Source organism: Emydura macquarii, unplaced genomic scaffold, assembly GCF_026122565.2.
Source record: "Emydura macquarii macquarii isolate MOO-44397 ecotype Brisbane River unplaced genomic scaffold, CSIRO-AGI_Emac_v2 contig_629, whole genome shotgun sequence".
In the NCBI taxonomy this organism is placed as follows: domain Eukaryota; kingdom Metazoa; phylum Chordata; order Testudines; family Chelidae; genus Emydura; species Emydura macquarii.
In genome coordinates this window covers 3,219,163-3,243,382 of record NW_027130766.1, presented here as the reverse complement: position 1 = coordinate 3,243,382, position 24,220 = coordinate 3,219,163, and the positions used below count along the sequence as shown (strand labels likewise).

At 49.7% G+C, this 24,220-nt stretch overlaps 2 protein-coding genes across 12 annotated transcripts in view; one reads left to right on the top strand and one right to left on the bottom strand.

Annotated features, from left to right (window-relative positions):
* The window catches only part of MAPT (microtubule associated protein tau), an 81,308-nt gene extending 75,679 nt beyond the window's left edge, over positions 1-5,629 (top strand). For 4 of the 7 annotated variants that reach the window (XM_067541041.1, XM_067541039.1, XM_067541044.1 and 1 more), the window contains one exon: positions 4,659-5,629. In XM_067541041.1, coding sequence (XP_067397142.1) covers positions 4,659-4,874 — 216 coding nt within the window. In that variant the 3' untranslated portion in view covers positions 4,875-5,629. Of the gene's footprint in view, positions 1-3,353; positions 3,499-4,658 lie in introns of all 7 variants that reach the window. The other 3 variants (XM_067541042.1, XM_067541040.1, XM_067541047.1) reach the window with 1 other exon arrangement.
* A 6,047-nt stretch (positions 5,630-11,676) lies between these two features.
* Positions 11,677-24,220, bottom strand: part of KANSL1 (KAT8 regulatory NSL complex subunit 1) — a 151,720-nt gene continuing 139,176 nt past the window's right edge. For 4 of the 5 annotated variants that reach the window (XM_067541036.1, XM_067541034.1, XM_067541035.1 and 1 more), the window contains 4 exons: positions 23,090-23,147; positions 22,293-22,405; positions 14,890-15,136; positions 11,677-13,938 (listed from right to left, as the gene is read on the bottom strand). In XM_067541036.1, the coding sequence (XP_067397137.1) occupies positions 13,693-13,938; positions 14,890-15,136; positions 22,293-22,405; positions 23,090-23,147 (664 nt within the window). In that variant the 3' untranslated portion in view covers positions 11,677-13,692. Of the gene's footprint in view, positions 13,939-14,889; positions 15,137-22,292; positions 22,406-23,089; positions 23,148-23,662; positions 24,091-24,220 lie in introns of those variants that run through there. The other variant, XM_067541038.1, reaches the window with a different exon arrangement.

Below are 24,220 nucleotides of genomic sequence, written 5' to 3'. Positions count from 1 at the left end.
TTAACCATTAAACCATTGACTAGGCAAAGTGTTTATATACAGACTAGTCTTCAAGCATACGATAGTCCTGTCAAACTTATTGGAACTACCCCTGTTTAAGATAAGCACGTGCATACGTGCTCTGCTGAATTGGGGCGGGATGCAGCCGAAAAACACTGTAAAACGTGGTCACTGTAAAAACATTTTTGCTATTTGCATATTGTGTGACTATTGCAAATACATTCTCGTACAGCGGTTCTCTTAATTGTTTAGACGTGAATTGAGAACTTGCTTGGACTGTCTGTCAGTTTTCTTAGTGCTGTGTGCCCTGATGTGTACGATGCCTTAACTGGTTTCCCGTGAGGGATGGTGTGTTTGAGTGTGTTACACGCCCATGCGGCTGCATCTCAAAGAATGAGATTTAGCCAGTCTAATAATGATTAAACCTCATGAATAGCCAATAACGAATTGCATTTTTAAAGCACCTGGGTCTGTATTTACATAGATACCTTTTTTCTTTAAGACCTACAGTAAATTACTCATTAAAAACAAATAGACATTGAAGATACTTCATAATTCACCGTTCACTTATTATGTCAGAATTCAAGGCCTGTTTTTAAACACAGCCTAGGGCTGAAGACTTGGTTTATAATGCTTGAAACATTCAGCTCCCTCATGGCAAAGAGCATGGCACTAGCACCTGAAATGAGACCCCGAGTACAGCCCAGCTGGGTGGATGAATTAGGCTGGAATCAAGCAAGGGTGGTGGGATGGGGGTGATGTTTTGTGGATTCATTAGTCAGAATCCAGAAATGACTGGATTTCTCCACAGTCGAAGTGAATCGGGGAATGTTATTTTTGTCTTGCTGTGATTGTTCAACACTTGGATCAGAGATTTGCCCGGCTGGAACGGTTCTGTTCCAGCTCCGTCTTTCCGTGCTTGGTTTTTGGATGCATTTTGTAAACGTCTTGAAAAGCTTTCTAGCTCTCAGCGTTTTCTTCCAGCAACGCCACTGGCTTCTCTGACTGGCAATTTCTTGGCATCCTTACCCTTCTCTCACTGCCAGTACACATGGAGCTGTCCTGTGCCGCTCTGTTCCTCATTCAGCTTGAGCACCTTTTCGTTTCTTTTTATCTCCTTGTACATTCACTGTGCCGTAGTTAGAAGCTGTTGCCCTTTGCAGAGGGGCTTTGTTTGGATACACCATGTTCAAAAGCTGTGATTTGACAACACAAGAACACGGCTTCTCTGTTCCCATGTGGTTGTGTATCGCAGGATTGTGCTTTAGCCACAGGGCTCATTCACTCATGGAACTGAAATTCACCCTTTATATATTCACTGTCTATATATATATATATATATATAACTTTGGGCACATCTACACTGCAAAAAACCAACCACGGCAGCGAGTCTCAGAGCTTGGCTCAACGGGCTCAGGGGCAAAAAACAGCCGTGTAGACGTCCCCACTCGGGCTGGAGTCTGGGCTCTGAGACCAGGGCTCCAGCCTGAGTGGAAATGTCTGCACTGCTCTTTTTAGCCCTGTAGCACCAGCCGGAGTCAGTTGACCCGAGCTCAGAGACTCAGCGCTGCGGGGTTTTTGGTTTGTTTGCCGTGTGGATGTACCCCACCAGGGTAACGTGCACCGTGCAGGCCAGGTGTATCCTACGGAGTGTCCAGTGGCCATTCTTGCCTGTTACACGGAGCTGCTCTCTGCCAATACAATCCCAATATGCCGTGCGCCCTCTTAGTCCAGGTGGGAGATGCTCGGGCCAGGATGGAGCGGGACCCGGAGCCTCTGTAGGCTGCGTCTCTGTTAAAGAGACAGCTGCAGTTAGTGCTATTTTAGACAAAATCTGCCTGGCCCTGGCCAGCCGCCAGCGCAGTCGTTGGCTGTTGCAGTTTGCACACCCACTGCTTCATGTGACTTTCTCGCCTGGGGGGCAGTTAGGCTAGGAGAGGACGGGGCCCGTCAACTGCGTTTTAATTTGTTCTTGGCCATGAGAGGTGGGAAAACGCAGCTGCTTCCATCCCGAAGGTCCTTCCCAAGGGACTGTCTCGCCGAAGCGATGCGTTTCCAGACAGCATAAATGCTACCCCAAATAGTCGACGTATCCCGATGGGTTTTCTGAGAACACGTCTACCCTGCAGTCAGCGGGATGCAATCCCCAAATGCTAGCTTCAGCCTCATTAGCAGAACTAAAAATAGCCATAATGACGCAGCCGCCCAGACTGTGGTGCGAAATCCTGGGTACACAATCACCTTGCTGGCCTGCGCGGTCACATCTCCACTGTTACCTGCAGCTGAGCCGGCTGGAGTAAAGCTGGCCTGGTACGCCTCTCTGAGCTGCAGTCACTTCTCTGGTTGCAGTGTAGACATCCCCTTAGAGACTAGACTGCAGGATGTCTTAGGATTGTTTAAAACCTTCCGCTTCTGAGAGCAAAAGGGGTGTCAGAGATAGCTGGTAATTCATTGTGTTAGACCCCCCCCCCCTTCTTTCTACCTGCAGCAAAGACATGGTCTGTGCCCTCTGAAATTGTCCTTCGTCCAAACACGATCGTCAGCAATTGTTTCAGCTGCACAGGGGCTGCGTGCGAGTTAGCCGTCAGCATGAGGACCTTGTCTACACTAGCGGTGATGTGTAGGATATGTGGAACTACCCGCCGCAGTGAAAAGCAGCCTGCGTGCACCTTGCGGTGTGTAGTTATATGCCGCAGTGAAAGACTGGCGGTGAGGAAAGTCTCTGGTGGCGGAGAGCTGCCGGAGCCTGTCACTGCTGCAGGGAAAGGCCCCGGCAGTGGGACGCTGCACGGCCGTGTAGACTTGGGCGGCATGTAGAGAGCCGGGCGGGGTCCATGCCCTAAGGTCCTGGCATGTCTTTCCTCCCCCAAGCAGCGCCTCGCTGACTACACCGCTGTTCATACCCGTGCTAGGGAGGCGAGCAGTGTCTGTGCTCTACGTGCCACTTGAAGTGTAGACGTAGCCCCAGAATGGGTGCAGGGTGCTGATTCCTGAACGCTGCGTTCAGGTGCGGTACAGCTTCGCAGCGCAGGCCAGGCCTCAGTGCTGCTGTTACAGCTGTAGCCACCACTGCATTTTCCCCTGTGCATCAGCTTTGGATTGGATCTCAGGGCAGCTCCTTTCTCATACCAAACGGGAAAGCTTTCCTTTTCCCACCTAGCCTCACATCTTCTTGCACTGTCGCTCTCTTTCTCCCTCTCCGGGATCCGTGAATTTCCCCTCTCTCCTTTGATTCGTTTTGCAGACCTGTCCCTTGCCTCCCCGCCCCCTTTCTATTTCTTTGACCTAGGTTTTAATTCAGTTACTTTTGTTGCTGATGCCCTTTTGCGCCCCGCTGATTTCTCCACCTGTAGAGAGAGAAGGGCAAGGAAGATGAGAGCGGTGCACAAAATGGTGTGTCACGCAGCCCAAACAGAGCAGGGCCTCAGTCATTGCTCACTGAGCCCTCCATCCCCGAGGAGAGCCTGCTCCCAGACTTGCAGCCAGATGAGGACGCCAGTAAGTAGCTACTCTTCAGCTTCCATCTTCGAGCTTGTGCGTCACCAGAGAGGGGGGCTTGGCTAACGCAAACCGTGGGTGTAGTGGAGGAGTCCTTCTGTAAGTGTTGTGAAGGCCGAGACTATAAAAACCCCGACTAGTTGAGTTCATGGAGGATCCATCCATCAGTGGCTATTAGCCAGGATGGGCAGGGATGCAAAATCACCTCCTGAAGTGTCCCTGGCCTCTGACAGCCAGAGGCTGGGAATGGGTGGCGGGATGGATCACGTGATCACCGGTTCTGTTCATTCCCTCTGAAGCAGCTGGCTTGGGCCACTGTCGGGAGACAGGACACGGGCTAGACGGCCCCTTGGTCTGGCCCGGCGTGGCGGTGCTCATGGTCTGTGTCTGCGCTCTCAGCTGGGTCAGCCAGGGCTGTGGTGGATGGTGACCGTGCTGGAATGTGAAAGGATTTAACTCTGGGTGCCGGTGGGTTCTTTTTTACAGCGTCCCCTGCGCAGCTCTGCCAACCCATCGCAACCCTCTGCTCTCCCCATCCTGGGCACCGCCCATATGCCTGAGGGCTGCCGGGCAGCACCCCGGGATGTTCTGGTCCTTCCGCCCCCTTGAGATGTGCCAATTTGCCTCAGCCTGCAATAGCCCCAAGACATTTGGGATCAGGCTGAGACACACCCCCCCCCCCTCGAACTCACTTCGCTGTCACCGAAACGCAGTGATGGAGCAGGTCTGCAGTGCTGAAAAGCCAAGAGCATTAGCCACGGTGCTGCCGATCCGTGGTCTCTGACCCGCCCCGTCGGCGTTTGGCGTAGGGGGCTCTGATTTGTGCCCTGCTCGGCCAGGGTTTGACAAGGCGCTGCTCCGCGGAAGGGAGGACCCGGGTCCTGCCCGCTCTCGCAATCCATTGCACGACCCATTAGTGGCAGATTGGTTCCTCCAGCCGCACGCCTTGTCCCAGGGCTGAAAATGGGATCAGAGGTGCCGCCCTTGGCCTCTATTCACCCGCTTCCTCCTAGCTGCACCCCCGGGGATGGCCGGTGGGGACAGAGAGTTAACTCGCCCGTCACCCTTTTAAAAAAGCCACCTGAAGTCTCTCACCTGGGGCAGCCTGGACACCCCCCCCCTCCCCCCCGGGGCTCACCCTGTGCCTCTTCTCTGTGCAGATCGAGTCGCACAAGCTGACCTTCCGCGAGAACGCCAAAGCCAAGACTGACCACGGAGCCGAAATCGTCTACAAGTCCCCCACCGTCTCCGGAGACACCTCCCCCCGTCGCCTTAGCAACGTCTCCTCCACCGGCAGCATCAACATGGTGGACTCCCCCCAGCTTGCCACGCTAGCGGATGAAGTGTCTGCTTCCCTGGCCAAGCAGGGCTTGTGATGGCCTGGCTGTGGGTGGAGAGAAGAGAAGAGAGAGAAATCTGGCCTTCTTCCTCCAGTTCCTTTTACAACTACTTACCCCCCTGCCCCCCACCGGTTAATGATTTAACCTGCTTTTACTGTTCATTCAGCTCCCACTCCAGGACTTCAAAATCAGTAACAGCATTAGATAGAAAACCTCCCGGCCCCAGTCCTCCAGAGCCCGATCTCCCCCCCACCCACGTGCTGGAGCGGTGGGTGCTGCGTCCATGTAACTGCGAGGTACGAGCTGTGGGGGCCTTTTCCCCATGCGCCATCTCAGCCAGACTGATCCCTACACAGCATCCCGGGGCGCCTTCCAGCACCCAGCCCACCCCTCCCGCTAGGCTTAAAACAGGGTTAATTGTGGCAGCAATGAGCTGGGGCAGACCGCCCCCTGCCGGGGAACTCGGGGCACTGCACGCGCCGTGGCAATCTCGTGTGCGCGGTGTCGTCTTAGTCGTGTTGGTCCCAGGACATTCGGGACAGGGCGGCTGGGATGATTTATTTTATTGAACCAGCTTTGGGGGGGTGAGAGAGAGAGAGAGAAGCAGCTTTCCAGCTGCACAGAGCTCTTCCTCGCCGCGGGGAAAGGTGCCCAGTGTCCCAGCTGAGTAACTCTTGAGGACCTTTCCCCGAGCCGAGGAAGAGATCTGTGCAGCTGGAAAGCTGCTCTCTCTCTCACCCCCCGAAGCAGGCCCAACAAACGATATCACCTCATCCCCCGGGTGTGTCTGAGGAAGGTTTCAGACTAGTTCGTACTCTAGCACCCCAGACACAGGCTGAAACAGCAAAGGGAGGGCAGCCACCTTCCCCAGGGACTCCTCGGGGAGGGATGTTACGACAGCAGTTTTGACAGAATTTAGCCCTGAAACTTTTCAGATTCCTGGTCACAGGCGGCAGCCCAGGCTCTGACTTTGTCTCCTCTAATTAAAGGGCATCAGCCGTGTTCCTTACACCCAGCAAAACTGACTTTCCAGTTCTGGGAGCAGCCGGCTTCCTTACACTCTGTGCGCAGGGAGTCGTGGCCACAGCTAACTCGTCTTTCTTGGAGAGCCGGGTCCTTTGTCCAGGCGAGGAGCTCGCCTGCTTTCTGCTTTGCCTAACTTATGGTTTTAGGGCTACTTCTTTTAACTCCTCTAATGACTTTCTCCCAGTCCGTTTCTCTTACAAAAGGACTTTAGCCTTCAACCCGGGCGTCTGCGGGCAAGGCCTTCTCCACTGTTCTTCTCCTAGGCTGAGGCCTCTTACCCTACTTAGTTTTATGACCGTGGGAACCTATCCCATTCTCTGCCCTCTCCCATCGTATATCCTGTGCGCTGCGTGGTCTGGCGTGCAGGCAACCCAGGAACGTGGTCACTCGGCAAGGCAACTAACCTCGAAACAGTGGGTGGGTAACCTTTGTAAGAAACAGCAGCATGCTGGGCTCATTCTGACCCAGCTGAAGATCGTGGAGACAGGGAGAATGGCTGGAGAGGATGAATTGGTTTCCCGTGTCTGTTGGTTTTCAGGTCCTGCCGTAGTATGAGGCTAAGGGCGTGCTTGCCTGTGTCTGGCAGGCTCAGTGCTGTGGAATTCCTTGGAGGCGGCTACACACACCTCAGCTTGTCTTTGAGAAGCGGCTATAGGTCTGAGGCCATCGCAGAGTTAAAGTTCTCTGCCCCGGACAGGAACCCTGGTCTGAGCTAAATGAATAGAGGACATGCATGTTCTGTGCTAGTTTCCAGTAGAAAAGGGAGCCTCTTGTGTCAGACACAGACGGCGGCGGGATTTGAATTCTCCATCTTGTTAGTCGCTAGAGGGAAGGCACATTTCTGTGGGAAGGGCAGTGGCTGGAGCAGCCAAGGACAGATGGAAGTCGATAGCATCACATTCCCTCACTAGTTCACCTAGCGATTAGGGAAGAAAATCTTTGCTTCCAGGAGATGAGATGTGTCTGAAGATTGTGCTGACCTCTTCAACCAACCATCTGCCCATGAATCCCTCCCACCCGCCCTTGTAGCCCACGGTGGCCCCTGCGTCTTTTCAGCTCCAAAAGCTGTCTCCATGCCATAGTCATGATGACACTAGGGAGTAGCAAATCATGTAGCGAAGGGATGCTCTTGAAGCGCATTTTCCACCCTAGTTTTGTCGGAGTGGTGCATTATGCTGGAGCCGTTGAGTAGATGAGGATAGGATGTTTTTCTTTGGCTTACCCCAGTGTTGTAGAGTTGGATTTGTCTGTATATGCTCGGAAATCACCAGGGTGATGATTGTTCTATAAAACGCATGTGTTGTAAAACTCTGTAGGTAGGTTGTGAAGTGTCCCCTGCCCGCCACAGCCTTGTGTGCACGGTCCTGAGCCAGAATCCAGCCAAAGCTGCTGCCTGGTTAATCAGAAAAGGAGGAGCTAAGGCCAGAGCAAAACGGGCTAGAGCTGAACTAGGTAAGCACTGACCTGGTAGCAGCTCACATGGATCTCCAGAAGCTGGAGGCACATACAGTTTCTGGTAATTTGGCCTGCAAACAAAAGTGAAGCATCTCCTGGCGTGGCTGGAAGTTCATGGTCGAAGGTGATAACCCACCTTAGTTGATGAAATGATCTTGCTAGCTAATTGGAGGTGGTCACTGAGCCCAACCCTATGGCCTGGACAGGGCCGTACAGCGGGTTCTGTGGGGCTTTCTCTACTTTCGAGGCCCCAGATGACAAGGCTGCCCCGGCTTCCTGTAGAAGCCACAGTCGTTGCCCATGAAAAACCTTTCCCAAAGCCACGTGCTGGAGTTAGTAGTCGAGGCTGGCTGGCGGGGCGGTGGGAGTTCTGGGTCACATTTAGACCCTTGAGCCCTATAGATCTTGGGCCATGTTTTATTGGTTTAGTCTCTACTTTAAAAAGGGGGCAGAGCCGAGCCCCTGCCTCTTGTCACATCCACTGGTGTCCGGCTGTGCTGTGGCTCAACAACTCCTGCAGAAGACGTGGGCCCGATCCCCTTGGGCCAAACGTCTCCAGCATCTGTGCTGGTGCCCCCAAGCCATCCCCAGCACCCCCCCGCCCGCCCCTTTCGGCTGCTTCCACCCCTGCTGGGTGGGAGGTCACACAGAGGCCCTGAGAGAGATACACCTGGTGATAGAGGGCGGGGAGTTGGTGATGCGAAGTCCACACGCTGCCTGAATTCTGGCTTATGATGAAATGGCAGCGGAAGTGTCTAAGGCAGGGCCAGGCTGTGGGGTGATTTCTCGGGGCTTTAGATGATGGAGTATGGAAAGCAGGTGAGCTGCTACCTGCCCTGCAGCAACCTTTGCACCAGCTCCTTTTCCCCATGGCCGCAGGGCGTTACTGAGCTGCGGCGTAGCTCTGTCCTTAAAGGAAAACGGCAGGTAGCAGTAAGCGCTGAGCCCGGCCAGCAGGGATCTGTGGAGCACCAAAGTCAATGTTAGATGCTGTGTTTGCACTGTTTCTAACCCTTCGTTTTAGCACCTTGTGTAAACAGCACCGCCTGCAAATTGCGGGTCAGCCGAGAAACACGTCCTGTGCTGTGTGTGTTCCCATGACAACAGATTCAGCTCACGAATGAGGTCAGTGACCATCCCTGTCCCCCGCATGCAGGGCTGATGGCTGCCGGCTACAGCCACACCCAAGAGGCTTAGAGCTTTCCTGCCCCAGCCACAGACGGCAGCATCGCCCCCACGGCTCAGCGCTGTCGGGGAGACAGGCTAGCACAGCCTCAGGCTCCAGCTTTCTGCCATCACCGTAGTGTACACAATGGAGTCCGGGTCAACAGCCGGGCCCCTGACGGCAGCAGCTCTTTGGGTAGCCCAGTGTGAACCACAGGGTGTTTGTTAGCGAGCGCAGCTTCCAGCTTTGCTACCGGCCCCCAGGCGGCTCTGTTGCAGCAGCACAGGGAGCGCGTCCTAGCTCGTGTTCCCGTGGCACTGCATGGCTGGCTCCAGCCTGCTGGCCCTGGGCTGAGTATTTAACACACAGCCTCAGTCGTGTCTGCAAGGGGGTGTCTTCCTCTACCACGCAGAGGGTTAAAAATGCGACCGGTGGTGACAGTCGCAGCGCAGGATTTGGCCCAGCGTGAATGGAGCCGGCTGCTCGTGTACCAAAACACCCGAGAAAGCAGGAGGTCTAGGCCGGCCCAGCTCACCCCCATCGTAACAGGACTGAGCTGGCCCGGAGGCCCTTCCCTCTGTTTTCCTTATTATAATTCCTGTCAGGCTGCATGCAACTGCAGCAGCCGCTGTGAAGCTGTGACTCGGGCTCTGTGCCTGGCAGGTCTAGCCCACGACTGACGCTGGCTACAGGTGGCCAGGCCCAGCCACGCCTCTCTGGGGCTTGTTCTCAGCAACCACGGAGGCAGCTTCTGACGGGGATCCCTGTGGGCTGGCTCCCCTTTTAGCTTTGCCAGGGAGAGGGCGTGGCTGGGGAGCAGCTTACCCCATCGAACACTTATTTCCTCCGGGGTCTCCCCCCATCCCTGTTTGTATTCAGTGGGGATGCAGCAGTGGTTGCTTTACTGCGGAGGGCCAGGCTCGCCTGCTGGCCCCCGTTCAGTCAATGGACTCTGTGATTGTAAGAACCTGTGAAGTGTAGGATTGAGATGGCAGGACCCTCAGCTATTTCTGTCCGAGGTAAATGAGCAGCTGGGAGAACCAGTGAACCTATTTTAACCCTTTTCTGCTTCTACTGAAGACTGGGCTGATGCAGCGCCGTTCAGCCAACCCTGTGGGGTTCATGGAGCCCGGGGAGGAGGTAGGGGGGCTGCAGACTCTGGCTAAGATTGCCCCAGGGGTCCACCCCTCCATTTCAACATTTTTAAGGATCTGCAAATGGGAAAAAAAAAAAAAAAAAAGTTGGAAACCCCTGGTTCAAAACTCTCCATAACCAACTTTCACCGCCTACTCCAGGGCTTGGCTAAGTCATGTTCCCTGCCGCTTCCCAGCCCAGGCCAGGCCAAACCCAATAAGGTCACTCAGTGGAGTTCAGGCAGAGGGTTTTTATTACCCGAGAGCCCTGGCCTGAATATCATTTTGGGGCACGTACGGGGCTCCTGGGACACAGGCCCCTTCCCCGCTGTTCTAGCTTGCTACGGCGGGAGTCCCTGCAGCTGCAGTCACCGCTGGGCCCAGCTTCTCTCTTTCCAGCCCCCTGCCCTGCTGTCTTTACCCTCGCCCTCTGTGTCCCAGCCCGTCTTTGGACGCCCACCGTCCAGCAAAGTAGCTAGTTCCAAGTGCCCAAGCCTGATCTGCCAGCCCTAGAACATGCACGTTTGAGAAACGTCAGCTACCTGGACTTTGTGGTAAAGCTCAGGCCTTGGCTTACCGGCTGGCACTAGCCCCGTGACCTTGGCCTGATGCTACAACATACATATCGTGGGTGGAAAAGGATTGAAAGTGGCGCTGTAGAACCACACGTCTGAACTCACAAATGTGCGTTACATGAATTTGAAGTGGCAAAAGGACAATTCTGGTCTTTGCAAGCCTGTGATTCCCTTTTCGATTTTGGGGGAAGAGGGTGGGGAGGGCTTAATCTCTGTATGATCATCTTAGCTTAGCTTCCTGTCTGTGACCGTCCATAGTGTAGTGTGCGTTTTAACAACTGGTTTACACTGAGTGTTGCTGTAAAAGTGAATTTGGAAATAAAAGTCATTAACTACGATAAAACGCTGCCTTGGTGCCTCTGCTTGTGTGGGAGGGGAGGACATGGCAAGGCGGGTCCCATTCATCCCACCTGGAAGGATGCGGTGTGGACGAGGCAGGGGCCTAGACCCTCCTCAGTTAAGCCCAGCTCTGACTCACAAGAGGGGAGGGAGGGGGGGAGAGAGACACGACACACCCCTTATTCCATGCACTGAAACTACAGGAGGCAAGTCACAGCAAAATTCTCTACTGTCACTACGACAACCTCCCTGCGCAATGGGGAGAACCATTGCACCACACTGGGGGAGCTGTGGGTCTGGGAAACACTGCTAGTACGTAAGGTGATTCACAGGAGCCATGCTAACCCACACTCTGGGCAGAGACGCAAGGTGTGTTTTTACTTCCAAGATCCAGGCATGTTCACGAATGGGACTTTCTGACACCAACTCCAGCAAACAGGGGCTTGGCTTCACAGCAAAGCCCTTCACCAGCTTCACACTACACAACCTTCTCTCTCCCGCTTAGCTCTAACACCACAGCATCACATATGATGCATTACTAATAAATTAGCAGTGATGGGGTTAAAGGAGGGCCCCCCAGAGTAAATAAAAACCCTCAGCAGAATCCAGTTCCTGACCCATCTGTTGTGCCAGGCTGATTTTCTTTTATAAGTATGTTTAAAGGGTGTGGTCCCCAAACTGCGTGGCATGCCTCCTAGGAACGCTAAGCGGGGCACAGCAGAGCTCAGGCTGGGGGGGAGGTGGACCAGGTAAAGGGGGACATGATGAAAAAAGTTTGGCGCCCACTGATTAAAGGGAAGCTAGATCCAGCCACATTTGTATTTCAGAGCCAGAAATCCTGCAGTAACAATCCTGCTCCCTTTAGTATGTCATGACAACTGCAGAGAACCCAGGCTGCACAAATACCAGCTAACTCCTACACCGCGCTTTTCATCTCTAGCTCTCCCAGTGCTCCAGGAGGGAAGTCAGTATCATTATCCTTTTATACATGTGGAAACAAAGGGCAGGGCCCATTCAGCAGAAGGTCAAAGGCTGAACTATGGCATCTTTGGGAATGGTGAAAATAAACATCATCCGTAGAACAGGCTATCGCTCCAGCCCCCATCTCTCAGGAGTATGCTATCCCTACTGCTCACCCCACCCCACCCGGCTTTTCACAAAAGGGCCTTTGCATAAGACAACGATTTTAATTTTTTTTTTTAATCTTTTCTTTTTTTTTTTTTTTATAAGCACATGTGTGCTTTGCAAACAGAATCAGGACATTAACAAAGATCAGCTTCTCAGAAGAAAAGCGTTTCTATAGAACAAGGACATTACACAGCTCAAAGCAGGAAAAGAAAATATTTACAAAATACAAGGTGGTTTTTTTTGTGTTTTTTTATAATGCTAAAAGGGTTATTCAGAATTTTCAACCTTATAAATAGAAAAGCACTTATGCAAAGGGATATGGTAGCATTGTTTTTTTTTTTAAAGAAACGATGACAAATCCTTTAAACTAGAACAGAACCAAAAAAACGCTAGATAATGTTGAAAATTGTGAAAAAACCCCAACCATTAAGCAGTTTAGCTACTATTTCTTTAAGATTACAAAATGGAAAAAAAAATTATGTCCTTTGTATTTTTTTTCCTTTTTTGGTGATGTGATTATACATAAGACAGGCACAATGCTAACAATAGGATTGGGACCAATAGCCACACCGTTAGGATCAGAAAACACTACAGATGGGAACGGTGTGTGGAATCCAGGAGTCACTAGGGAGGGAAGGGGCAGCAGTAGTGCCATTTTAAAATAAAATTCCTGTCAAACTTTATGATCGTCAGACCAAAAAGCCCTCAAAAAAGAAACCGACTAAACGTTTGTTTTAAAAATTTGTGTGGAAGTGGAGTTCAGCAGTGGTGAAAAACAAGTCCTGATCTTTCCTAAGCAAGTACCCTAAACTCTACTGAGCTGGGATTTGAGCAGCACACCACACTGTTGCTTTTTCTTAGGATGTTTTTTAAAATTGAAGCAAAATAGAAATTAGCAGCCTATGCACTGCAGCCTACAGACGTCACATGGTGAATTGCTGAATCCTGCTCCTGTCAACTGAACATTCCTCCTGGCATCCACAGCTCATCATGGTTTCTAAGTAGTAATAGCAGTAACAATAGAGGGACATTCTGATGGCCGGCTGCTAACCTGGCTTGAAATTTTCTAATTGTGGTGGGTAAAAAACCATGAAAGCAAATGAAGGTTTTGGTAACAGAACTGCATTTCCTGCATCAAAGCTGTTACTGTTGCCAGCAGCAAGTCAGATCCCAGTAAAATGAGATCTTAAGGGCGCTGGGTAAGCTCTGCTCCCGCTGTGGCACCAAAACATGCCGGGCTGGACTCCCACTTGCCTGCCCTCCACCCAGTATAAAGGTGTGAATTGAACAAGACTGCTTGTGAAATCCCACTCTCCCATGTGGAGCTGTGCATAGAGCAGCTCATGAAAGATCTTCCTTTCCCCAACTGTCAGGAAGGCTTGTCCTCCATGAAGCCAACAGCTGCTCTAAAAACAAGGGTGGAGAAAGGAAGAGATGAGGGGCGGTGCAGTGCAATGGAGCAGGCAGCCTGAGGGAGTCATGGGAGTAATACCTGGAACTAAAACCTAGGGAAGAAAGTGACAGAGGATAGGGGTGCATGGCTGCAGATCTCAGCTCTGCACGTGGGGGGACACCTACTGCGAGAGGCTGCATTCCAAAGACATCACTTTTCACCACTAATTTCACTCCACTAAAACTTTTTGGGGAGGAGGCAGCAGGAGTAAGAGGAAAAACACCCTTTCGCTCGAGAAAAAAATCCCCAAAGTCTGCTAGTCAGCTAAGTCCTGTGCTCTAGAATTCTACACCTGGGGGCGGGCGGGGCGGAAGGATGGCTGGCAGGCTGCTCCTCTCCCAAGACCTTGCTCTGCGGCGAGGAAGCGGGGGTGCTCATTGTGTGACAAGGAAACATGGAAAAAAACAAAACAAAAGAAACAAACAAACAGGAAAAAAAAACAGTTTCTAAACTCCTTAAATTCACTAAAAACTGTGAAAATTCCCGGCAGGATGTTTGAATATCAAACGCAGATTTCGGAAGTTTTAATGCCAAGAGTTAGTTCTGGGTGTTGGTTTTGCTCATTTCTTCCTGTCCGTCTCTATCTGTGCGCTGGCCGCTGAACTGCTGCTGTGGCCGTGGCCGTGGCCGCCACCGCTGGGTTCCGGCTCTTGGGGCTGGGAAGGGTGGTCAAGGTGAGGGCACCGTCCATCTCCCTGGATGACTTGCTGCCCGATGTGCGCCGGGTGCAGCGCGACAACCGATCCTGGGGATCAAATTGGTCCTCGCACTCTGTCTTGGGATTGTAGGAGAGCGGGAAGCTGCGTCGCTCCCAAGGCTGCACGGCCTGAAGGGGAATGAGAAACGGCTGTTCATAGACACGCTCAAGGTTTTGTCCGGGTAAACTGTGTGTTAGAATATCCCTGTAAGGACCCCCATTCATCCATGACTTATGGCAGCTTGGCGAATGTTCCCTTTAAAGGTATCTCGCTTATTGTGCGGGTTCAGCCATTAGCATGGGGACGTCCTGCAAGGAACCAGGCTAAAGCCAACTCCCCTCAATGGCGGCACAGATGGAGACCACAGCAGAGCCAGCCTCCACCTGGCAGAGGCCCTTATATGCCTGTTTTTCTAGCTTGATCAAGCAACCCACAGCCACCAAGGAACAAGACAAGATTATTTCCCACCCACACTCACAGGGGAAAAAAGACATTTTATTGATGAAAAAGGGACGTTTCACTGGACATTAGCCCCTCTGCACATTAATGGGTCAGATTGATCAAGGAAAGTCTCAGTTCAGACCTCTCAAGGAGAACTCCTTCCTACTGGGTTTTCAGCTTGCTGGAGAGTTAAATACAGATAAGAATCAGAATGTAGGTGTCAGGAAAACTAACATCAACTGTCAATAAGAACAAGTGACACTTTCCCTCACTTCCACTGCAGGAAGTTTCACTTGCGTTCATTCTCTGTTGCATAAAGGTGGGCTCTGATGTTCTGCTCCCCACATTAATACTGTAATATGACGAGGTTCTTGGGGGTCCTTACATAGAGGATGAGTTCTCAAAGGAAACTATCTGCTAGAGAGAGACTGAGCCTGCCAAAGCTGAATGAAGATTTTTCATTCAGTTCAGCAAACTGAATTTCCCACACAGATTCTAAGCAGTTTTCCACAATAAGTTCCACGGTGAAAAACAGACAAAGTTTGAATTTCACATTTAGCCTAAAAAATAACAGCTTCTCAGTCCTGTGTGCAAACCTGGGCCCTTCCACCAGTCAGGGAGTCAAAGTAACCACCCACCTGTTCGTCAAGACCAGCCTCGGGTGTGGAGCAACGGGTGTCCTCACTGGATAAGAGCCGCATGGAGTCACGGGACACAGGTGTGAGAGGGGCAGAGTGCAGCTCGGGGCTGACAGGACTGCATGGTGAGTGAGTGTGGGAGAATTCAGAATGGGAGTGGCAGTTGCCCACATCCGGGGATGGCGGCTGGGGGGTGGAGGGGGTCCCCAGCTGAGGGGTTGTCCAACCATCTGCTGATCTGTAAGACCTGGAATTTAAAAAATAAAATACAATAAATGTATTTTTAAAATTCTCATTTGACATTTCACCATTGTAGTCCCAAAGTCAGGTGTCACTCTGCAAACGCCTCATTCGTTAGCACTCAATTAAAGCCCTCCTAGCAGCTCACTTCCACCATATCAGCTCCTAGAACAGCGTTATACACAGTCTGTCACCACGTGCAAGGCAACCATCAAGATGTGCACAGACCAAAGCTGAATCACTGTTTGGACTTAGTGCTTCATCCTTTCTGGTCTGACCCCTCCATCATCGTTTCACTGCATCATGTCAAACTCAGACTAATCTCTTTGGGGCAGGCTTTTTTGTTTGTTTGGGATTTTGGGGGGGCGGGGAAGAGTAGTGGTCTGTGGAGCACATGCCTACCACACTTCTGAGAGCTGTACAACTACAGTAGTCATAATAAACCACCCCAGAGTGTCGGACACTTAGTGTATAGATGCTTGTCAGGAGAATACCCAAAGTAACAAAGACATTTGTTCAAAAGGTAACTATACCTAAACCACTAAGTAACAGTGACCAAAAGATAATTAAGCTTGACATTCTTTGGGGGAGGATAGGAGCCAAAACCTAAACTTTGGAAAGGGAAAATGTTATTAAAACGAGGAAGCTTGTCAAAAACTTTAAAGTCAAAATTGAGGGATTTAAATGATTCATTAAGGCATGTCTATATCTAAACAAAAAGGGAATCAGGAAGCAAGTCAACCAGTGTTCGGCAAAATGGCAAGGTTCAAAAGGGTTGTCTGAGCTAAACAGGCCCTTCAGAATATAGAAACCCAACCCCAGTGAAATTAATAAAAGAGAGCATAAGTTACAGCGGGAAGAAAATCAGAAGGGCTAAGATAGAATTTGAAGAACAAAAAGCCAAACATAAAACATAAAAATTGCCAAGAAAATCACCAAGTATATCAGAGCCAGAAAGATCATGAGATCATCAGTACAGGGTCCGCTTGAACAATTAAGGAGAACAACATTACAAAGAAGCTTGACAATTTATATGCATTGCTCTTCACTGCAGGGAATGTTGGGACATTATCTACCCCGGACTTACTCTTCTGGTTTAAAGATGAGATACTACTAGCGATGAAGCTATCAAAAGAAGGGGTACTGGACAATCTGATAAAACTAGACAGGAATCAATCAAGTCCAGAGGATATACTTAAATGTTCTGAAATTACTCAAGGAGGAAGTGTTAAGATCAGTTACCGTACTAGATGTTTGGAGGGGAATGACTGCTCTACCCATAATTTTTTAAAAGGAACTGGACTATATCTGGAGAATTACAGACCAGTAAGCCTTATTTTTATATCTGGTAAATAGGCTGAAACAATGGTTAAAATAGAATTAACCACCATCTAGATTATCACAACATAACAGGATCTAACCACCACAGTTTCTGCAAAAGAAAAACCACACTTCACTAATCAATCAGATTTCTTGAAAAGTGTCAATAAGAGAACTGGTCGACAACATTTATTTGAATTTTCAGAAAACCCGAGTCCCTCACAAGACTAAGGACTGGTCGGTCTACACTATGCCTTGCATTGACCTAGTTGTGCATGTGCCTACACTTGAATTTGTCTCCCACTGATGTAAGTAACCTGCTACACTGACACAGTAACCAACCCCGAGTGGTGCTGAGCCATGGTCAATGTACTGAGGTCGAAGCAGCATGAGTGTTGACACTGCATCACGTATGTGGACCCTAGCAATCCTCCAGCAGATGTCCCACAATGCCAGACAGTAATTGTGAACCCCATTGCTCAGGGTCACAGAGGCCAGAAAGCCCCCCAAAGTTTTTGAATGCCTTTTCCTGACTGTCCAGGCTGGTGAGCACTCCTAGCAGCTCTTCATTGTTGTGTGTAACTACCCAGCCAACCAAACACGCTCCAGCTTATAGTAGACGAGAGACACCAGATCTCCTGGGCCTGCAGGTAGAAGAGGCCGTGCAAGCACATCTAGACCAGCCATACAAACGTGAACATTATGAACAGATTGCACAGGTGGATGCAGAAGAAGAGGTACAACAGGGACCAGGAGCTATGCTGCACAGAAGAACTGGTGTGTATTTCTTGGGATCAAGCTATGCCATGAGCCAGAACCTGTTTGAGACTCCACCGCAGTCCAGCACAGAAGAGATCGATGCAGGGGAAGGAACCATAGGTAAGTGTCTAACTGTATATCCCATTACAATGATGTGCTGACAGCACCCCCAATTTAACTGGGCACAACTATGGACTTTTCATTAATCTGTTCATACTAGAAGAGGAAGCAGTACAACAAAGAGAGGTAGCGGTTATCAATTTTTCATTCCCTGTAGAATTGGGGGGAGCAGTTTGTTCATGTACACAGGGATGTCCCTTGAATCCTCCTGACAGATCTTGATGAACTTTCACGTAGTTACTCTGCAATCCTCTCCCAGACGTTTCCAAGGAGGGCAGCTTTGTTTCTGCCTCCACCGTACAACACTTTCCCACACCAGTCGGCGGTAACTTCAGCAGGCACCACTGCAATACACAGGCTAGCAGCATCCGGGCCCGGGCAGCGTGGGGACACCACCAGCAGCTGAGATCTCTGTGCCTGTGTCACCGCCAGGAGCGAGATATCACCACTGTGTTCAAAACGGTGCCAGTATTTAGTTTGTTTATTTGGCATATGCAATCCGGTCAAGCCAAACCACAGTGTTCTTATTAGCGACGTTCAAGGCATGAAGACCTCCAGGAAGTTGAGTCATTCTGTGATTCTCAACAACGTATATCATGGTTTGTGCCTGCCCCCACACTGACATAGTGGACTGTCTCTAAAACACCACTGAAATTCCACTGCAGCATAAATTCCACATCCGGTACAAAACCAGTTCAGAATGTTCCACTGCCCTCACGGTAAATCAAACCTGTGTTGATGCTGAGTGGGGTCTGGGATAAGATAAATTATTTGTCACTTTCTCTGCAGATTATGAAGCTTGCCATGCATGCATCCTCTACTGTAAATCCTCACCTGGTAAACTTATTCACAACGGGTGACATGAGGGCAGACGACTATGCAGTGGATTAATCAAGTCTTAATTAACAGCAGATGGGACATGCAGTTTCATCACAAACTTTGCTACCCTTTCTTCTCTGCCAACACTGGGGTGGAGCAATATTGTAGAGAACCGATATCCATGGTAAAGTAGAATTAAGTGTGCCCAAACTAATACCCAGGGTGGAATTTAGCTGTATGTTGATCATCTTTGTGTGAGACGAGCGACCCCATACTGGAGCACAATACTCCGCCGCTGAGTAACCAAGTGCCAAGGCTGAAGTGTGAGACGCTGGACATGGGTGCTCCACGTAGTTCCAGCTAGTTTTCCAAGCAGGGCTGTCGTGCAGTTTGACCTTCGTCACTGTCTTTGTAAGATGGCCATGATATGTGAGCATTCTATCCAACGTGGTGCCGAGATAGACTGGGTGTGAATCATGCTTTATTCACTGACCATTGAGAGCCATATTCAGTTCTCTGCCTGCATGATGTAAGCAGAAGACACTCAATACAGTCTTCGTTCCAGCTGGCATTAGGCGCCACCGACATCAGCCTTGGCCGCCATATCTGCATTCAGAACACTCAAGTATGTCAAAGGAGTTTCATGCAACTGAGCATTCCCTCTTCATTTCCCTCCCCCCGGTTGGCCAAACTCACCATGGCTGGTGCTATAAGTGGCGCTGTGCACAAGCACTGCAAATTAGAAGTGTCAAAAAGCACGCCTTGTTTAAAACTTTAAGGAAGCAGGGGAAGAGAATTCTGAACCTGAACTTTCCACCGTGACTGTGCGGATAATGGTATCTGCAGCTGCTGCCATTGCAGCCTTGAGGGGTTCCCCCTTCACACCTGAGCCAGGTAAAGAGGAGAAGAAAGAACTTGGAATGACATGTTCAGTGAGACCCTGCAAGCCAGGAGGGAGATGAACCAGGACATAGCAGGGCTTCTCCAGCAGCAAACACAGATGCTGCCAACTCTTGTGGACCTACATGCTCACCAATCACGGGCTCGCCAACCTTTGCAGTCTGTGGAGAACTCCATGACAGCACCCGCCTATGTCAGCACACTTGCATGACAACAGCCCCCAGAGTGTATTTTGCAAATCCAAAATGGTTTCTCACTAACCGGTAGCAATCTGGCATTACAAGTTTTCCCATTGCGATCGCTACTCACTTCTCCACTGCCAGTGAGGCTTGTGGTGGTGTCCCGGAGTTGGAGGACTTCAGTGAGCTCAGCACACAAATCCAGGAACATGGCCTTTCACCCACGAGTTCTAAAGCCATTGTTCATCATCCCAAGCCTGCACCATGATGCACTCAGTCGGTACTTGTTTCTCAGGCCCAGAAGCAGTGCACCACCATCCGCTGCTGCCCCACAAATTCAACAACCTTAAAGTGGTTTCCGCTATGTCCTACAGCAATCTGGCCTCCAAGAAATCATGCTCCCCACTGATTAGGTTCTTATGGCTCTGCAAATACCAGAGGATTGTGCATCCTGTGCTTGCAACACTTATGACAACAGAGCCGAGCTGTGCAGGCACCATGCCTCCATCAGAGATGGCAGACCGCGAAGAGGACTGCATGGGTTAGTTGGATTTTTTTAAAAGATGTGAAAATTATGGGATCTAGATGACATTATGGGATGGAGACCATTGCATGCTTGGAGGTTGGCCCTTTGCTCCCAGTTACCTATGAGCAACTCGTTTCTGCCCCACTATGTACTGTGAAACTTCCCAAAAGGGCTAAACGAGTCGAGAACAATGGCTCCATGTCTAGCTGGCAGCCTGTCACAAGCAGAGTGCCCCAGGGGTTGGTCCTAGGGCCGGTTTTATTCAACATCTTCATTAATGATCTGGAGGACAGGGTAGATTGCACCCTCAGCAAGTTTGCAGATGACACTAAGCTAGGGGGAGTGGTAGATACCCTAGAAGGTAGGGATAGGAGACAGAAGGACCTAAACAAACTGGAGGATTGGGCCAAAAGAAATCTGATAAGGTTCAACAAGGACAAGTGCAGAGTCCTGCACTTAGGACGGAAGAATCCCATACACAGCTACAGACTGGGGACCGACAAGCTAGGCAGCAGTTCTGCAAAAAAGGACCTGGGGGTAACAGTGGATAAGAAGCTGGATATGAGTCAGCAGTGTGCCCTGGTTGCCAAGAAGGCTAACAACATATTGGGCTGCATTGGCAGGAGCATTGCCAGCAGATCGAAGGAAGTGATTATTCCCCTCTATTCGGCACTGGTGAGGCCAAATCTGGAGTACTGTGTCCAGTTTTGGGTCCCCCACTACAAAAAGGATGTGGAGAAGTTGGAGAGAGACCAGCAGAGGGTAACAAAAATGATTAGGGGGCTGGAGCACAAGACTTATGAGGAGAGCCTGAGGGAACTAGGCTTGTTTAGTCTGCGGAAGAGAAGAATGAGGGGGATTTGATAGCAGCCTTTAACTACCTGAAAGGGGGTTCCAGGGAAGATGGAGCAAGGCTGTTTTCAGTGGTGGCAGATGACAGAACAAGGAGCAACGGTCTCAAGTTGCAGGGGGGGAGGTCTAAGGTTGGACATTAGGAAAAAGTTTTTCACTAGGAGGGTGGTGAAGCACTGGAATGGGTTACACCTAGGGAGGTGGTGGAATCTCCATCTTTAGAGGTTTTTAAGCTGAGGCTTGACAAAACCCTCGCTGGGATTATTTAGCTGAGGTTAGTCCTGCTTTGAGCAGGGGGTTGGAATAGATGGCCTCCTGAGGTCCCTTCCAACTCTATGATTCAAAAAGAAAGTGCGCTGGACAGTAGTGGGCTAAATATTGGAATACCTACCCAGGGTGCACTGTACTGTACATCGACACAATCATTCCTGGTGATACGAGCAACGTTGAAACAAGGAGCCAAGTATGCACGTGCAGAAGCAACAGAACTATGGCCGCTTTATGCCAACATTACACTACAAACTTGGGTCAATGTAAGTTAAGGAAACTAAGTAGCCTTTTGGGAAGAGGTAAGTTACTAACATGGGTCAGAAAATGGCTAAGACACAAGGAAAGTTGGTCAATTTTCATTATAGCAAAAGATTAATAGTAGGGTGTCACATAGTTCCATACCAGGCCCAATATTTATTATTATTGTTAGCAATCTGGAAATGGGTGGGGTGGAGAGAAAGCATTAAGGTAGCAAAATCTGCAGATGACTCAATTATTTAAGTTAATCAACATCAGAGAAGGCTGAGAAACTTCAGAGGAACCTAACTAACCAAGCTGGGAAATGGGCAACAAGAGGGCAGATAAAACGGACTGCTGACAAATGCAGAGGAATGCACACAGAAAGGAAGGTTTGAACTATTCACCAACCTTTTATGGTTCTAAATTAGCTGTACCAAACCAGGAAAAAAGGCCTAGGCATCTTTGGCGGTAGCTCAATGAAAACTCGTGCTCAAGTGTGCAGTAGCAGTCAAAAAAAAGCAATCAGTGTTGAGAATGGGATGGGAAACAGTAAAAATATTCTAATACCTTTTATCACGATTTGCCCTCACTTACACAGTGTATGCAGTACTGGTCACCTAGTGTCAAGAATATGGCAGAAATAGAGGAGACTCAGACATGTGATCAGAGGCATGGAAAGACCTCTATATAAAGAGACAGAAAAGACATGAAATGGGGATAGACAATTTGTATGAGGGCATCCCATTGGGAAAGCTCAGCTCCAGAGTTACAGGCATAACTTCACTCACCATCAATGTTACAAGTGGTCTTCCCCAACTGGTGGGGTATCAGCTCCACTGCCTGTCTCTCTGCAGACACACCATTCCTTCCCACAAGCCCAACAACGCTCAGCCCCTACTGTACAAAGGACCATCTAAGATTCTCCAACACTACTGCCTTTCAGAATCTGAACCTCTGTAGATCAGTCTTTTGTGCCCTGCTCCAGATACGCCCCTCTCTGCAGAAAGAGGGCATTTAGTTAAGAGAAGCACAACTACAAGAGAAGTTGGAGCCTTCCCTCACAAGCTCACATTGCAGCACTGAGGAGCAGTAATCTGCACCCACTGAATGTATGTTCCGGGGACATCAGAGCTGCCAAAGCCAGGACAGCTGCAAAGAGAGCATGCTACAAGACTTACCTGCTGCCTCGCCGCTGAGGGGGCAGACTGGTGCTCCAGAGCCACCTTGCCCGCTCCATCTCTTCACACTTGGCATGGAGAGTAGCAAAGGCTGAATCAGACAGGTCCTCAATCTAGAAAAGGAGTGTCATGTTAATGTGAGATCTCAGACACTAAGGACTTGCCTACATAGCAAAGTTATACTGGCATAAGCTCAGGTGTGAATTTTAACTGATATAGTCATCCAGGTATACAAGGACCTTTTTCCGGTTTAGTTTATGTTGCTTAGGAAGGGGTTTAAGATAAACAGAAACCCCCCACGCTCTTAATCCAGAATTAAGTTTGTCCACACGGGGACTCATACTGGTATAATTATACCAATGAAAGTGGCAAAGCTTTCCTGGGTAGACAAGACCAAGGGCCTGCTGCCCTGAGGCACCTCCTGAAAGAAGCCAGACTCCTCACTGCAAATGATACACATGCAACAAAATAAACTAGTTTCTTTTATCTCAGCAGGCCCTTCCTTCCCCACCTAAATATCAGCTGCATCTTTTGCTGAAAAAGAGGATGGGCTGATCAAACATTTCCTATTGGTCTCTTAATGCCTAATCAAGACACCACCCTCCATATATACCAATGAAAAGGAGGCCCCACATCTCTTCTGAGGTTCCTTTTGATCCTTCAGTGTCTGCTTTCCAAGCAGTTCACTCTTGTGCAGCACATCCTACTGGAAAGGAAGTTATATGGCTAGCACCAAATCCATCCTAATGAGTGGGAAGCTCCCAAATTAGTTACAGGTATAGAGCAGTCATCATTACCTCCTCATTGTCTTCATCGGAGTTCACTTTCAGAGCACTGATATCCACTTCACGCCAGCTGCAACACACCATTGAAAACAAGGTCAATCACTGCCATGGTAAAGCATGTCTGAGCACGTAATGCATCCGTGTAGTGGGAGGAAGGGGTGCAGCAGTAAACACACCTTGTCCGTGTGTTATTTTACCCCTAGTGACTGGTGACCTACAGAAAGGATAAAGACCTACTACTATTAGTGACAAATTCCAATTCAGGTAGTTATTTATTTTGCCACCTGAACTCCCCCTACAGTTTCAAATGCATATGAAATTTTCCGCTTCCTCTTCTACACTGCTCCATCATGAGTGAATGTCATTCCATAATGACAACTAGTTTCTGAACATGCTCACTAGCTGGCACTAGAAATACAACCATGGGAGAATGCAATGAAAGACAGGAGGCCCTCCCCCAACCTTGATCCTCCCAGGTTTTGTCCTTCCAACTCTGCCTTCCCTGTGGTTTGGCAGGGGGGAAATAAAATAAGAGAAGACGACTTTTTTAACTCTTCTCTTTAGACATGCCGTCCTGCTTTTGCTCCTCCCCACTAGATGCTCCCCTGGACCAACCATTCCATCTCTCCTGCTCAACTCCTCTTGGAGCTCTTGCTGTGCTGCAGCTGGCAGTGCCTGCAGCAGCAGAAGGAAATAGCACAGATACTGCAATGCTTCCTCCTCCCCCACACTAGAACCAGCACCAGGAAGACCAGGGAGCACCAGCAGGTGAGGGGTGGGTAGAAGAGATAAAGGACTGCTTATGACATACTGGTCAAGTATAACGATCTCTCCTGTGGTGCTAACATGAAGCATTCTTAACTAATCTACTGCTCACCATTTTTGCTGTTTGTTCACTTTCTGCACTTCACTCAGCGTGGATTGTGAAACAGACTCAATTTCACTTTTGTTTCTAGTCACTTTTCAGTTGTCACAAACTACTGCACAATACTGCAGTGTTTAGGTTACAAATACTGCAAGGGAACATTTTACTTGTTTAAAAATTTGTTTACACTGGAATTTTTAGAATCTGATAACATTTCTATTGGTGATGTGTTTCATAAAGTTTCAGTTTACAAAACCTAATATTGGGCAAAGATGAGA